At 38.8% G+C, this 16,281-nt stretch overlaps 1 protein-coding gene across 1 annotated transcript in view; it reads left to right on the top strand.

The window, feature by feature from the left end:
• Ankrd31 (ankyrin repeat domain 31) overlaps nucleotides 1–16,281 on the top strand; it is a 156,631-nt gene that overhangs the window by 107,996 nt on the left and 32,354 nt on the right. Inside the window, exons 19-22 of the mRNA XM_037209485.1 lie at nucleotides 152–267; nucleotides 2,444–2,531; nucleotides 5,394–5,490; nucleotides 10,304–11,318. Of these exons, the coding sequence (XP_037065380.1) occupies nucleotides 152–267; nucleotides 2,444–2,531; nucleotides 5,394–5,490; nucleotides 10,304–11,318 (1,316 nt within the window). The remainder of the gene's footprint in view (nucleotides 1–151; nucleotides 268–2,443; nucleotides 2,532–5,393; nucleotides 5,491–10,303; nucleotides 11,319–16,281) is intronic.

Here is a 16,281-nt window from a genome sequence, read left to right as displayed (position 1 = left end):
ATAAAATGTTGCCATAGTTAATAATAATGAGAAGCTACCTAACATTAAGACAATAATTGTAGCCTTAATTTATCCTTTTCATCCTTATCACAATTAAAACTGGTAAAAGAACATTTTGAACACTCTTATTTTCTAACTTTATTTTTAAAAGTAAAACGTCCTGCTCTCCGACCAAAAAGATGTAAGCCATGTACTTGTGACGATGAAAAAACAATTGATCCTCCTTCGCCCTTACATAAAGCGAAGAGAAGTGAAGGCCTTCCTGCGGTAAGTGACATTGAAGTTCTTTCATTCTTCAGCCTAGAAAATACGATTCCTTCAACTAGTCAGCCATTGGACATAGGCGGCAGTCTTTCCATTTTTAAGGACACAGATTGAACGTGGGTTTTTTATAACATCAATTGAACAGATGGGTTAAGAAGATACACTCTGATTAACTCTGTTGTCTGCACTGACTAGGGAAGTATAAATAAGCTGCTGTCCTTTCCACCCTGCTTGGCTGTTTGACTACTTCTTTGCCCACAGGAAGTGCTACTATCCATTGTTTGATCATTCACTCCCCAAACTGTCTATGATATGTACTTTATAGAAGACTCCAGATCCTGATAGAGAATGAGAAAGCTACCTGGCTTAACTGCCTTGCCTTATAATGTTAGAGTTTGCCGTGAAAGCCATTATATAAAGGTAGATGTTTGCAAAAATAACCTAGCCATTGCTCAGTAAATTATATTTATAGATAGATAGACTGATTTAATAAGACTGATATTTTTAGTTAAAAACCACTAAGTTCATTAGACATAAACTTAAGTAAGGTACCATCTTCAATATTATTTTGAATACAGCTTAGTCCATTGTGTTGAAGATTGAGTATATCTACAATATAAGCAAGACAGGAAAGTCTTGCACAGATAATATCCTAAAGTAGATGTTTAGCCTGGGCACAAGTTTAGGTCTTCTGTTTGCTTCTGTAATTATAAACACTTCACCATATAAAGAGATAGGCCTTGGGCTTTTTGTTTATTTGTTTATTTGTTTTGCAGTTTCCTATTTTATAGTTTTACTGTGATACATTTAATAAATGGCAGTGCCAAGATTGTTTTACCCTGTCTAAAAAGACAGCCCACTGGGTAAAGCCACTTGCCACCAAGCCTGACAACTTGAGTTCCATCCCTAAATCCACATGGTAGAAAGAAAGAACCAACTCCCAAAAGTTGTCTTCTGACTTCCACGCATATGTGTGTGTGTACACACACATAAATAAATAAATAAATAAATAAATAAATAAATAAATAAATAAATAAAGTGTATAGTAATTAAAATTTTTTCTAGAAATTACCAAATAATTTTATTGTGTGTATTTTCCACATTCCTTGTAAACACCACAGCAAAAATTTGGAGCAGTATACTTCAGAAGGCTTTGACATACAATTAAAGTAATAAATATATATTGAGAATTTATGAAAAGATGGATAATATGAATCAGCACATCAGTCACTTGTGCTAACAGTTATGTATGCAGGATTTTGGAAAGCATACACAAAAATAAAAAACATGTTCCTACTTATAAGAACTAATGAGAAAATGTTTTGTAAAGGCATTATGTGGCTCTGAAATTATTAACTTACCAAAAGTTAAGTCAGTATGGATTATGTCAGGCAGAGGTTTTATGTATGAGATGGATTTTATAGAACAATAATAACCAATTTTTTTGAGCTCTTAGTTTATAATAATGTTGTTCTTAACATTTGACATGAATATATCCTCTCAGCTCAGGTATAAGAGGGAGAGCAACCTGCTGCAGTCTGTCAGCTGGGAAGAAGTGAGGCCAGGAGCACACACAGGCAGGCTGGCTCCGGAGCCCACTTCGTGGTTCTTATAAGAGGGGGCCAGGAGCACACACAGGCAGGCTGGCTCCGGAGCCCACTTCGTGGTTCTTACAAGAGAGAGAGGGAGCAGGCAGAGTGACCTGAGTGTATTTCAGGGAGGGAAATTCATGTCACCGCGGGCACAGAGTAGGAGAGTTAAACCCCTTTCTTAGGCTTCTTGAGAATAGTGTGTCATCTGTCTAGGACTGTGGGAGGGATTTTGATACTGTGTAGTGCCAGTGACGAAGTCTTGAAGTGGACTTGTTGTGTGTATGATCATGAAATAGTATGTGTTGGGGTTTTTCCTCCTCCCATATCTACAATTTTAAATGAAGTCAGAAATGGTAATTCCTTGTATGGTTACTCCTTTTCTTCTGTTTTTCAGTAGATCCACTGCATAAATCAAGATATATCTAAATGTGTTTTTCATGTCTTCAACATTCATTCATTTAAGGTTACATAAAACATGAGAACAAGGAGAGATGAGCTTTTAAGCTACATATTATTTGTATTTGTCAGACTATCAGAAAGCATATCTTCCCTCTTATAGTGGAATTCCTAATGTTTTTATCTGGCAGCATCAGACCATCAGTGCTATTCTACAAGATATAGAAGAAAAACAAGAAAACTTATTGAAGTTTGAAATAAGAAACTCTGAAGATGCAGGTAAATATGCACTTCTTATTTGAAAGTTCATAACAGCTGAAAGTGTGAACTCTGTGTGTGAGTGTGTGAGTGAGAGAGAGAGAAAGAGAAAGAGAGAGAGAGAGAGAGAGAGAGAGAGAGAGAGAGAGAGAGAGAGAGAGAGAGAGAGAGTGTATGTGGTGTGTGTATGTGTTCGGGCAGGCATAGGCCATGGCACATGTATGGAGATCAGAAGACAGCCTCATCTTCTATCTTGTTTGAGGCAAGGTCTCTCTGTGGTTTGCCGCTGAGCTACGTCCACCAGGCTAGTGACCCATGAGCTTCCTGGTTTCTCCTGTCTCCACCTCTCATCTCTCCTGAGGTGTACTAGAATTATAGACACACACAACCGCACCTGGCCTTACGTGGATTCTCGGGACTTGAACTTGGTTCTTCACATGGCAGGTGCTCTTACCCACGGAGCCATTTCTCCAGCCCCACACAGACTTTGTAAAAATATGACAGTACTTAAGGTGCTACAAATTATAAAAAAGTCAGTAATACATGAAAGTAGTTTATGAAATTTTTGACACAGACATTTCTATGCAAAGTCAAAATAGCATGCATCATGTGAGAGACATTTCGAACCCTAACAAGAAGTAAGCAACCACTAAGGATATGTTCAGATGGAGGTGTGGCTTTAACCCAGGGGTCAGGATTGTTGAGCTTGTTGCTCTTTGAATGCTGTCCTAGCTTTCCTATTGCTGTGATGAAAACATGCTTATCCCCTCCAGTATTGTCTCTGATAAGTAAGCACACCGTATCAATTTACATGTGAAATATCTTTATGTTCTTTCTTACAGCAACAGGCTGCATTATGCTACTGTGGTGTTATTTTTAATATCTGAAATTGAAAATTCAGTTAGAAAACCCAATGTGAAGGGTATGTGTATGATTTAAATGTCTTTAATAAACAATGTCAAATCTATTAAGCAAACTTATATCTAAATTTTTAATGATTTCACACATTTTACCACGTTGTTAGCATATGCATCACCCCAAAACTAAACTAATTCTTCATTATAATATTAGAGAGATAGAAACTCCCCTGGGGACACTGGCCCTAGACTTTTCCAGCCATTTTGGTTTGCACAGGGAGACCCTGTGAACCTCAAACATCCAACTAATAGTTTTCTTAAGTTTGGTTAGCTAGGAAGAAAAGGAGCAGCAGTTCAAGAAACATTAGCAAAGATCTTAAGAAACAAATCCAGAAATTAAATGAATGGCAGGTAGATTAAGAGGAATGTCATGCATTAATTTAAACCTTTGGATTCCTACTTGGGAATCTGGATTTGGGCATAACCCACATCGATGTGTCATTGGAGCCCATTTGGGTTTCCTCGTGGCTTTACCCAGCAGGTCTGCATGAAGAGGATGATTGGACCACGGGCCTGGGTACCAGGTGTCTAAGATGTCTGCACTTGGCTGTGCTAGGGGAGGCCTTTGGCTCCACCCCTTGGTGTTCCTTTAAAAACCCTAGGGCAGAGACAGTTAGGGCCCAGTGGATTAGGATCCAGGCCCTCCTGAGGCTATCCTGTATTTTCTATCTGTTTCTCTCCCCTCTTTACTTCTATCTAATATTTCCTGCTGCTCCTACTCAAAAGTACCCTGGGGACAAGTGGGGATGAGATGGTCCCCCACAATCTGTAAGCCTCTGGATCTAGGTCATTGCCAGACTCCTACAAGGGATACTGTGTTGCTGTTTTCCTTTGGGTGTCATTTTCTTCTCCTTCCAGAAAATTCACCTTATACATCATCAGTGTACATTCCTTGAGGACAGGAACCAAAGTAATGTCTCAAGAACATAGATCCAAGATGCTTTGACCCTTTTTCACGGTTAGCACACTGTAGTGTAGAAGATCATTTTTTAAAATTAAAGAGAAATTAGTGGAATTATCTTTGAAACTTTGATTGAAGAAAAGTTGAATTCTTGAAGGATATAAAGGAGAATCATGAAACTTTGCTCTTTAATTAAACCATGTTTCCAGGCTGATGGACAAACTATCAGTTTTGGGGTTTTTTTGTTTTGTTTTGTTTTTGCAGAGACTAGAAACAAAGTTGCCTCCCATAGAAGTGGTCATTATTTTCTTTTCAGTGTTCTTTGTTCTAGAAATAATAAAAGTGATATATTGATGTCATGCACCACTTGCATTTGAGGATTCAAAATATCTTGCCGTGTTTTCACTGTATGTGGTTTGCTCTAGGATTGTTTGGGAAAACCTTGCTTTACGAAGTTGATATACTGTTGAAAAGTAGTGTCAACAATTCCAAATTACAGTGGTTAACATTTTATTTAAGGAATAAGTAAATATTCAATCATTTTAGCCAAAATAGTGAGCTTCAGTTTCAGTAAGCAACCGAGTCCCAAAAGTAAGGTGAAGCCAGTGAGATGCCTCCGTGCTTGCCGCACAAGTCTGGCAACTCCACATGCCTATGCATGATACCTGTGTCTGTCTGCACATAGACAACTGCATGTATCACACATACGCAACACCACCACATACAAGACAGACAAGAAGAAAAGAAAGCAGCTCATAGAGAACAGATGAACCCCAGCCTCTAGAGCTTAAATCAATGGGGTAGCAGAATTAAAATTTAAGATGGACTATTCTTTCTTGGTACAGTGTTCTTACCTGAACACCTCCGGGCATTTCATTAGGATGATATAATCAAATAAGCTTCAATTTAAGTATGTGGGCCACTTACATTAGAGAGTGGGTTGGGAAAAATGAGTTTAAGCCCTATCTCAAAAAACAGCTGTCAGTAGGTCTAAACTTGGGTGAACAGATAAGCATTTGCCACTCTTCAATTAACTGACCTTTTATTTTATCATTGTGTCTCTAGAACAGTACATTGGAAAGATGTTAGAGATAAAAGAAGTTATGGATAATATACTTGCTCAACAGAAGACAGAAAGAGATGATCTAGCTAAAAAATACAGGTGAGTAGGGAAAAGGACTTACCCATTTGAATTATTAAAATACCAGGGTTTAGGTTTGAAATGTTTCCCAAAGGCCCATGTGTTAAAAGCTTAGTTTCAAGCTTGGTGCTTTTGGGAGGTGATGGGGCCCAGTAGGAAGTTTTCCAGTTGTTGGGGGACAAACACTGGAAGAGTATGATGAAACGCTAGCCCCCTTCCTCTCTTTTGTATCTTGACCATGAGGTGAACAGCTTTGTTTTGCCACACACTCTTGCCAGGATAAGAACAGTAAGCTGGTGATGACTGAAACCTCTGAAAGTCTGACCCGCAAATAAAATGCAGGGATTTGTTAGTCAGCAGAAGCTGGGGGATACTAGTAGTCAGGCCAAGGATTGCTTTTATAAATCTCTTATTACATCTGTTCTCTGACAGCATCATTTCTGTTTCTAGCTTCTAGCTTTTGAGGAAACTCCTCACTAATTCCCATAGTGGTGGCACCAGTTTTCACTCCCAACAGTAATGCACAAGGATTCTTCTTTCCCTGTATCTTCTCCTGTATTGGTTGTCATTTTTAAAGATTGTTATTCTGACTAGGGTGAGATGGAATCTCAGTGTTTTAATTTGCACTTCCCTGGTAGCTAATGATGTTGTACATTGTTTGAAATGTTTGTTGGCTGTTTGTATTTCTTGTGTTGAGAATCCTCTGTTCCAACACATGGTGCATTTTTTAAAACTGGGTTGTTTTCTTGATGCTTAATTTATTTACTCCTTGTATATTGTAGAATTAATCCTCTGTTGGATGTATAGGAGGCAAATATTTCTCTCATTCTGTGGGATGCCTCTTCACTTACTCAGTTTCCTTTGCTGGACAGAAGGTTTCAAATTTTATGAGCTCTCATTTGTCAATTGTTGGCTGTATTTTCTGAAGGACTGCAGTCCTGTTTAAACAGTCTTTCCATATTTTTGTGCATTGTAGGTACTTCCCACCTTTTCTCTAGCAGTTTCAGGTTTTATGTTGCAGACTTTGATAAATTTGGAGGTGATTTTTGTGCAGAGTGAAAGATGAGGATCTAGCTTCCTTCTTCTACACACGGACATCCAGCTTTTCCAGATCAGGTTGGCCTGTGAGCATGTGTGTAGATGTAACCAACACAGAACCAATGTAAAAGAGAAAACCAAGAGGTCAGAGCTCAGAGCTCAGAGCTAAAATCTCACCCTTCCTCCTGCGGTAGTCCTACCTCTCTGAAAGAGACCTACTTCCTGTGTGTTTGTCTTGATAAAGTCTTTCTGTTCTGCCTTCTCATTGGTTGTAAACCCAAACACGTGACTGCCTTGTCACTGCCTGTAAGTTCAGCCCTCCAGGTCTTAAAGACATGTGTCTCCAATGCTGGCTGTATCCCTGAACACACAGAGACTTACCTAGCTCTGCCTACCAAATGCTGGGATTAAAGGCATGCGCCAACACCGCCACACTCTTTCTATGGTTCTAATAGCTCTGACCCCCGGGCAACTTTATTTATTAACATACAAATAAAATCACATTTCATTACAAATAAAATACCACCATACATGTGTATGAGGAATTCTCTTGATTGTTAATTAATGGAGGAAGACCAAACCCAGTGTGAGCAACACCATTTTATGGGATGGGCCCTGAATTGTATAAAAGAGGAGAATGCTAATGAAAACCATGAGTGTGTGCACTTCTCTCTGCTCTTTACTACGTATGTGGTGTCACCAACTGTCCCAAGCTCTTGCCTCTGTGAGATCCCAGCAATGATGTGCTGTGACTTGGAATTGTAGGCCAAATAAACCCTTTCTTCTCCTGTGTTGTCTTTTGTCTGGTTATTTGTCACAGTAACTAAGCTACTGAAGTTTTCATTGATTCAATTTCAAGTTTTTATTAGCATATGAATTAGGCTCCAGTATTTCATTTCTTTCTTTCTTTCTTTTTCTTTATTCTTCTCTCATACAACACATCCAAACAGCAGCCTCCTCTCCTCCCACCCCACCCCACTCCCACAGGTGCACTGCTCCTCCATTTCCTTCTAGGAAAGAGCAGGCCTCCCAGTGATGTCAGCTGAACACGGCATAACAAGATCCAATAAAGACTAGGCATAAGCCCTCTGGACAAGGAAAAGGGTCCCATGAGAAGAAGGGTCCCATAAGCAGGCAGAATAATCAGAGACACTTCCACTCCCATTGTTGTTGGGTCCTAATGGCTCCCTCGGGAGGGAGGGAGAAGGTGCGGAATCAGTGACACATACACTGGGAGTCAGGTGAAAGGTAAACAGCAGACTAAGATGTGCTGGGGTGGAGGTAGTGTCTGCACCAAGAGGCAGAGTCACCAGGCAATAAAATACAGGTAGGGTGGGAGGGGCTCCTGTAAGCAGACAGCTACAGAGCTAAGAATAAGTCTGGAGACAGTGTAATAGACTACAGGAAAGATGAAAATTTCCCACCTGAATTCCATCCCAGTGTGGCCACTGGAGGTCCCTTGTGGAAAGTATTTCTGAGGATAGTAGGTCGACACCAAGGAATGAAGATGGCTAAAAGGGAAGGCTGAGAGGGTTGGCAGGAAGCATCTAATCTTTGGAGTCTGCACCAAGAGGCAGAGTTCCCAAGGAATGGCCATTGGGTGGGAGGAAGAGCTCCATAGGGCAGACTGCAGTAAGACTAACAGTAAGTGTGGAGAGACAGGGATGAAAGCTTAATCTTCCCCTATTCCTTGTTCTTTCCTGTGTAGTTTTCCTTATACTATCAAGCAAGTGAACTTCTGTCAACTGAGGAGAAATTGGCTATAGGCCATTTTAGGAGATTTTGAGTATCTCCTAGCTTCAATTCTCCTTTATTGTCCTATGGTAAACAGTGTACCTGGGATTGTGAAATGTTCCCGTTCATTTGAAGTTTCGGGTGTCTAAATCACATCGTTGCTGTAAGATTTCAGTCTTGATATGGATGATCTAAAGAGAACACTTTTGTGTTTTGTATGAATTCCTTTATATACGTAGTTTTAAACATGATATTATTGTTTTCTTCTTTATCTAGCACATTGTATCCTATGCTACCATTGTTTGCCAGTCTCTTCTTACTGTCCTCCTTATGTACTAGTCCTGTTATCACAGTCTGTGTTCAATATCAGCTGTAGATGAACAGTCTTATTAAATAAGAAACACAGAGCCAATTGCAGAGTTAAAAGCCCAAGAGGTCAGAGCAGTAGCTAAGAGCTGAGCTTACTCTTTGCTGCCGCTGCTGTCCTTCCTCTCATCAAGAGCGCTACTTCCTGTGTATCTGTCTTTTTTATAGACTTTCTGTTCTGCCTTCTCATTGGTTGTAAACCACATGACCTCCTCATCACTGCCCATCTATACAGACCTCCAGGTCTTCTATGGTTGGTATTGAGATTAAAGGCGTGTGTCTCCATGCTTGTGGTATCCTTGAACACACAGATCTGCCTGTCATGTGATGATCGGGATGAAGGGCGTATGCTACCACTGCCAGAGTTCTGCTATGGCTCTAATAGCTCTGACCCCCAGGCAACTTTATCTATTAACATGCAAATAAAATCACATTTCAGTACAAATAAAATATCACCATAATCAGCACCTATGAACTTTGTTAGAAAGGCAAGCTATTTCTATAATGCTTTTTCTAAAAACATTATCTCTTAATATATAGCCTGTAGATCCCTGGTAGATCCTTGAGACCATTTTATGTGAAGGTAAAGCTATGTTTTATAATAATATGTTTTTCGTTCCAATTCACTTGTCAGTGTCCAGTAGAATTTTCCCAAAGGCCACCTGCTAGCTAATAAAATATTTGTTTTTATATCCTTCTTTACAATTTTTCTGTTTTAATTCTAAAATAATAGTCATAGATACAGTCTGTACAAATGAAAGCTGTTTGGTTTCCTCAAGAGTATGTATAAGTTCTGAGGCCAAAAAGTTTGAGAACCAGTGAAGTCAAGGTCAGCGAGGGATTTGTGCTTAACCAAAAGACAAAGGTGGAGGTGAGATGAGTCACTTCCTCTGCCATATTCTTCAAGATACTGAAGTCTTAGAGTTGAAGCTGCCTAGGATAGGTGTTGTCTGGGAAACCCTTCTCAACTTGAAAAAACCTCAGGACAGATTCAGAATACAACAATAGTAAATATTTAATGAATTAATCTAAGTCTCATTGAAGTATGATTATTCAAAAAACAGTGTTGTTACTCTGTAGCTAAGAGAACCTGAGTAGAACTTACTCCCCTATATACCTTCCTACTGTAAACTAGGTGTTCACACTGGAAATTAAGTGAGAGTAGTCTATTCAGGCACCAGCCGCTACCTTCGAACCAGTACAGTATAGATTACCCAAGTCTTCTTTCCTTTTGAGTTCACTCAAATAATGTCACATTCTAGAATAAAAGGCAAACTGAGGCTGGAGAGTCGGATCAGCGGTTGAGAACATTTGTTGTCCTTTCAGAGGATTGGGGTTCAATTCCCAGTACCCACATGGATACTCAAAACCATCCATAACTCCAATCCCAAGGAGTCTGTATCTCCAGTCCCAGGGAATCCAAAGCCTTCTTATGACCTCTGGCACCAGGAATGAATGTGGTGTACATATATCACTCAGGCAAAGCACTCATATACATAAAATAGTAAAAAATAAATTCTAAATTTTTAAAGGCCAACTCACATTAAATGTCAGTTTTCTTGCAAAGGAAATATATATCCCAAAGATAGACTTTATTTACTTAAAGCTGACTCACAGTAAGAGAGAGAGAGTATCTTTAATATCAAAACGTCTATGAAGAAAATTTTCCGTTAATATTTTTTCCTTTTTCTTCTAGGGTATCCATGGAGTCATTTAAGCACGGAGCCCTGAGAGAACAACTGGCTAACTTGGCCACAAGACAAAAGAGTCTTTTAGTTGTGGCAAAGAAGCAGAAAAAAATAAGACTGAAAATTCAAAACTATAAGAATGCCATGCCATTTTCTGGTGTTAGTTTAAGGAAGCTTCCATGTGGCTCAGACATCGCTAGTGAGAAGAAGAGCCAAGAGTCTCCTCGTCTGGAAAACTCAGTCCATCCCCAGGCAGGCCCACTGTCTCCTGTCAGTCTTGCTTCTGTTTCTTCTGTCAGTAGAAACATGGAAGAAACACAGTTGTCTGTGGACACACAGAAGGACCGCCATGACAGTAGCATTTGTTTAAATGCAGAAGCAATGAAAAGAGGAGAATTCTCTGGAAATGAGATGAATTCTAAACAGAATGTTCAGGATTGTGTCTTGGATGGATTATTGAAATCCAGACACTCAGATGGCACTGAGAAAATGAAATCATCATCCCAGCCTGTTGCTTTTATTCCTCAAGCAGGAAATTCACAAGCAGAAAAGAGTTGGACAGAAACTGTGGTCAAAGGCTATGGACTTGATAGTTCTCCTGCAGTGACTGACACTATAAACATTTCAGAAGATAAAAGTGTATTTTCCCAAAATGATGCCTGTCCACCACCTGTACCTCAGAATCAGGACCTTTCCTGTTGTACTCCAAAAAGAAGAAACAAGAAACCAGTTTCCCAACAGCCATCTGGGGGAGCATCCGAACCTCTGGCTCATCAAGTGACTGCTGTCTTAGACACTGACACTGTGCAGCAGACAAAGTCGTGTCCTAAAAACACAGCTTCCGTTGTTTCCCATGCAAACAGCGTTCAGAACTCTCCTTCCTCTGGGTCTGCCCATCCACATTCTATTAAAAAGCCTTCACCCCACAGCACAGCTCCTAAGAAGAAAAATGTGCAGCTGAAAGATTTGATATTACTTGGAAGAATTAATCCAGGAAATGACATTCTGGAATTCAAAACACAGGTATTTTTTTACTCTAAAGTCTTGCAAATTTTATAAGCAATGTTGGTGTAGCATAGTATAGGCATATAGGAAATAGGATTTGGTGTGTTATCTAAATGTGGAGACATACTATATTCTTAGGGAGAAAATCCACACCTTCTGGAATTTCCCTGATAGATTTTAGTCATAAGCACCTTTGGGTTCTCAACTCATCCAGTTATATTGTAGCAGGAAGGATTTAAGAGTAAAGATAGGAAATGGGAGCTGAAGCCATCCCTAGGAATGTGCTAATTTGTCTTCCATAAGTGTTCAATTTAAGACCAGACTTGAAGTTTCAGTAAGAAACTCAATTAAAATATAGTATATACATAATCCCAGCACTTGGGAGGCAGAGGCAGGCAGATCTTTGTGAGTTTGAGGCCAGCCTGGTCTACAGAGCGAGATCCAGGAAAGACGCAAAGCTACACATAGAAACCCTGTCTTGAAAAACCAAAAAATAAATAAATAAATATAAATATAAATAAAAAGATAGTATATACATAAAACTGAATGATAAGAAAAGATTCTGTTAGATATGCCTATTAAAAATATTCCATATAATCTCACTTTTTGTGAGAGGAATTCAAAATGGCAAAGATTATCAAGTCATCAAATATGCTTCTTTGCTTGTAGACTGATATTTGAGAAATCAGCCCAGCCTTACTGTAATTTAGCCTAATGGCTGTGTTTTCTACTTTTCTCATTTCTAAACACTGACTTTTCCTACTTCAGAGGCTTTACTTCTAAGTTAAGAACAAAACAGTTTAATGCTAAAGTTTCAATTAGGGTTCTAGGATCACATTAATGGTTTGATCTCCTTCCCTTCAATATTCTCGCTTGCCCACCAACCAATTTGTTAAGGAATACTTACCTTATAGTAACCAGAGCACATCAGTTCTTAGTAGATTATAGTTCCTCAGATCAGCTTAATGGATCTTCAGTAGTCTTTCATAATTGTAGCCATTTTAAACATCTTTATTGGGGTGTAATTTGTATACAGCGCACTATACATACACCAAGTGTACTATTTGACAAGTTGGACATGTGTATTACCTGTGAGATTCTGTCCACACACAATAAACCATCCCTCTGCTCTGGAAGCATCTTAGGCCTGCTTTCTACCTCTTTCCTGCTGGTCCTCGGGCCAGTGCTTCTGTGCTTTGTGCTCCTCATTTGCATCTCTAAGAATTTTACATAGGAGAATTATACTTCATATGTTCATTTTTGTCTGACTCCTTTTCAGTCTAATTATTTGAGATCCATCTTTGTTCATTCCTTTTTTATTGGTTGGTAATTTATTTCATCTGATACCATAGTTTATCATTTTTACCTGATAGATATTTAGGTTGTTTCCAGCTGTTGGCTATTACCTATAAAGCTGCTATGAATTTTGTTATACAGACTTTGGTATGAGATATACTTTCATTTTTCTTGGGCACATACCTATGATGGATTTCTTGAATCCTAAGATAGATCTACATTTAACTTTTAAAGAAATGGCGGAAGTTGTTTGTCATATCTGATGCATGCACTACTTGTGCATGAGAGTTCTAGTTACTCCACATCGTCACCGGTGCTTAGTATGATCACTCCCTTAGTGTTAGCCTTGCTAACATAGTGTGGATGGATGGATGTGTTAGATAGCATGTATGTATGTGTACTACTTTATCATTATGATTTTAATTTGCATGTCCACAGTTAATGATTTTGAACATCTTTTCTTGTTCTGTTGGCCATCCTTATTTAATTTTTGGTTCAAGTATTGGTTCAGATCCATTGCCTATTTTCCTAATTGCTTCTTCATCTGCTATTTAAGAATTATTTGTATAAGTAGGTTCTCCTCTTTGATCCTTGGTCTTAGCGGCTTCGATGGTTGGCTAAGTTTCCAGTACCAGGCATGGTTTCCCTCCTGTTGATCAGACCTTAGGTTCAATTAGACAACTGTTGGTTAGTGCCAGGATACAACTGCCGTGTTAGGAGTATCTTTCGGTGTTGGTCATTTTTGTGACTCAGGCATCACAGTCAGGTAGGCCCAGTGGTTTTTTCCCTCCTTTGTCAGCTTGCATAGCACCTTCTGGTACTCTGAAAGCTAGGCCTCAGTGAGGAGGCTTTCAGGTCAGATGCAATTCAAATCTTCCAAGTCCTGTGTCCAAAGTACATGGTGTCTTCAGTAATAGGGACTTACCTTCAACCTCTGGGAGGCAACTAAAAGCAACAACCATAGCCTATATTGTTTTGGGAGTCTCTTGGACTTCCTGACCAACAACTCAAAAAGAGGTTTCATTCAAGGTGTGTGTGTGTGTGTGTGTGTGTGTGTGTGTGTGTGTGTGTGTGTGTGTGTGTTTTATCCCTCTCTATTCCCTCTCCTGTTTTGACCTCCCTCCCTGCTTCCTAACTAAAGGCACCTCCCCATTATCCCCATTCTCCCTTCATATTGCTTATATCCTACTATTTCCTCTCTAGAAATCCCTCCCCATAGTTCTTTTTATTTTTCTGGTTTCTGTAGTTATTCCAGATTGTGTATTCACATCTGGAGACTTAGAGCTAGGTACCACAGATGGTCAGCACTGAAGTCATGTACATAAAAGACAACACTAAACAGATTCAGCAGACTTACTAGACTTACGTAGGGTTCTCTAGAGGTACAGAACTGATGGAATTGACATGAAAGAGATTTACTAGACTGATCTATAGGATACAATTCAGATAGTCTAACAAAGGCTGCCTCATAACAGAAAGGCCAAGAATTCAGTAGTTGTTCAGTCCACGAAACTCAATGTCTCAGCAGTCCCTGGTGCTGGAGTCCTGAAGGATTCCTGGAGAAGTTCTGATTTTCAGTCTACAGTGGAGTCCTGAAGAGGTTGGGTTTAATACTTGCCACAGCAACAGAGGAGGAGACAGATTTGCCAGTTAGAGTGAAGGCAGGCAAGCAAAAAGTAAAGCTTCCTTCTTCCTTGTCCTTTTATGTGGGCTGCCACTAGTGCCTCTTCCTACCTCAGATTATTTTTAATCAAAGAATAATTTGAAAAGGATGAGTTTGTAAGATTTTTTTATCTTAATCAAATTAAGAAAATCCCTCACAGGCATGCCCAGCATCTTGAGTTTTAGTTGATGCCAGATGTCATCAAGTTGACAATGAAGATTAGCCATCACACATACATATATGTAAGAAAAGGAAGCCATGAATTTTAGAGGGAAGAAGGGGAGGAAGCTTGGAAGACAATGGAGGGAGAGGACGGGGAGGGGTTGGAGGGAAGAAATGATTTAATTATATTTTAATACAAATTTTTTAATCTATGTTCCAAATGAAAGTGAAAAAAATGATTTGTCTGACTCAAAGTGGCAAAGGTTTTTTTTGTATAGCAAAGTTAGTGAGTGTATTAAGTAGCTGCAGCTTGGGGACGTGATGGTGGTGCTTAGATGTCTTCAAGTGACTGTGCATTTGACCTCATGGCTTTATAAATTACATTTCTCAAAGAATGTAATTTACCGCAAAGGTAAAGATTGAGCATAATTTTTAGTTTTGGGCTAGGGTCCATTATAAATTAATTTTAATATTAATTTAAGTATAAAGTATAATCCCTATTCATATATGTATGTGTGTGTGAATTCATTATATGAACATATCTATATATGGTAGTATACTTATATATGGTAATATATTTATATGAATATACGTATTTTTATCTAATTTTGAAACAATATCTTACTCTGTATCCCAAATTGGCCTGGAACTCTCCATATAGCCAAGGCTAACATGTGGTGATCCTCCTGCCTCAGCCCTCCAAGTTCTGGGATTACATGTGTGACCTACCATGCCTAGGCCCATTCATATTTTCTAATTTGAATAACTAGTTGGCCCAGCAGCATATGTTGAAAGAGGCATCCTTGTTCCAATGAGTTGCCTTTGAGTCTCTTTAAAAGATCAACTGCTCGAGGCTAGAGAGATGGCTCAGTGGTTAAGAGCACTGACTGCTCTTCCAGAGGACCTGGGTTCAAGTCCCAGCACCCACATGGCATCTCACAACTGTCTGTAACTCAAGATCTGATATCCTCACACAGTCATACATGCAGCAAAACACCAATGCAAATAAAAATAGATAAATTTTTTAAAAAAAGATCAACTGCTCATATGTGTGTCTATTTCTGGACTCCCCATTGTTTCGTTATTTATTTGTCTATCTTCATATTAGTAATAAACTGCCTTGATTATTGTTGCTGTATAATAGACCTTGAAATTAAGTTAATGCTAGCCTTCTGATCATGTTCTTTCACAAACATATTTGGCTATTTTAAGTCACATATGAAGTTTAGGATGAATTTGTCAGTTTCTACTACTAAAAAAAGCTGTTTTTTTAATTGATGTTTCATTAAATCTGTGGGTTAGTTGGGAAGGAAATGGCATCTGAGCAGTATTGTTTTGTTAAGACCATGAGTGGAGTATGTCCATTCATTTACTTTGGTCTTTGATTTTCCTCAGCAGTGTAGGGGTAACTCACTTTTCAAGAAATCTTTCTTATCTTTTATTAAGTTTGTCTATAAATATTTCATATCTTTTTTTTGTTTGATTGATTTTTTGAATCAGAATTTCTCTGTGTAAACAGTCCTGGTTGTCATGGAACTCACTTTGTAATCCAGACTGGCCTCAAACTCACAAAGATCCTCTTGCCTCTGCCTCCCAAGTGCTGGGATTAAAGGTGTGTGCCACCACCCCACTCCACCCCATTAATATTTCATATCTTAATAACATCAGTTATCCAGTTTTTAAAATTTTTCAATTTCTAGTTGCTTATTACTTATTACTAGTTGCAAGAAATTGACATTTGGATATTGAAATATTTTCCTAAAACTTTGTTAAGCTTACTAGTTGAAGGATGTGTTTGGAAATTTTATTGAATTTGCTTTGTAAATTATCATATGGTTTAGTAACAAAAGATAGGGCTTC

Source organism: Peromyscus leucopus, chromosome 11 (genome assembly GCF_004664715.2).
Source record: "Peromyscus leucopus breed LL Stock chromosome 11, UCI_PerLeu_2.1, whole genome shotgun sequence".
NCBI lineage: Eukaryota > Metazoa > Chordata > Mammalia > Rodentia > Cricetidae > Peromyscus > Peromyscus leucopus.
The sequence above is the reverse complement of the archived record's forward strand: the minus strand, read 5'-3'. Positions and strand labels throughout refer to the sequence as shown.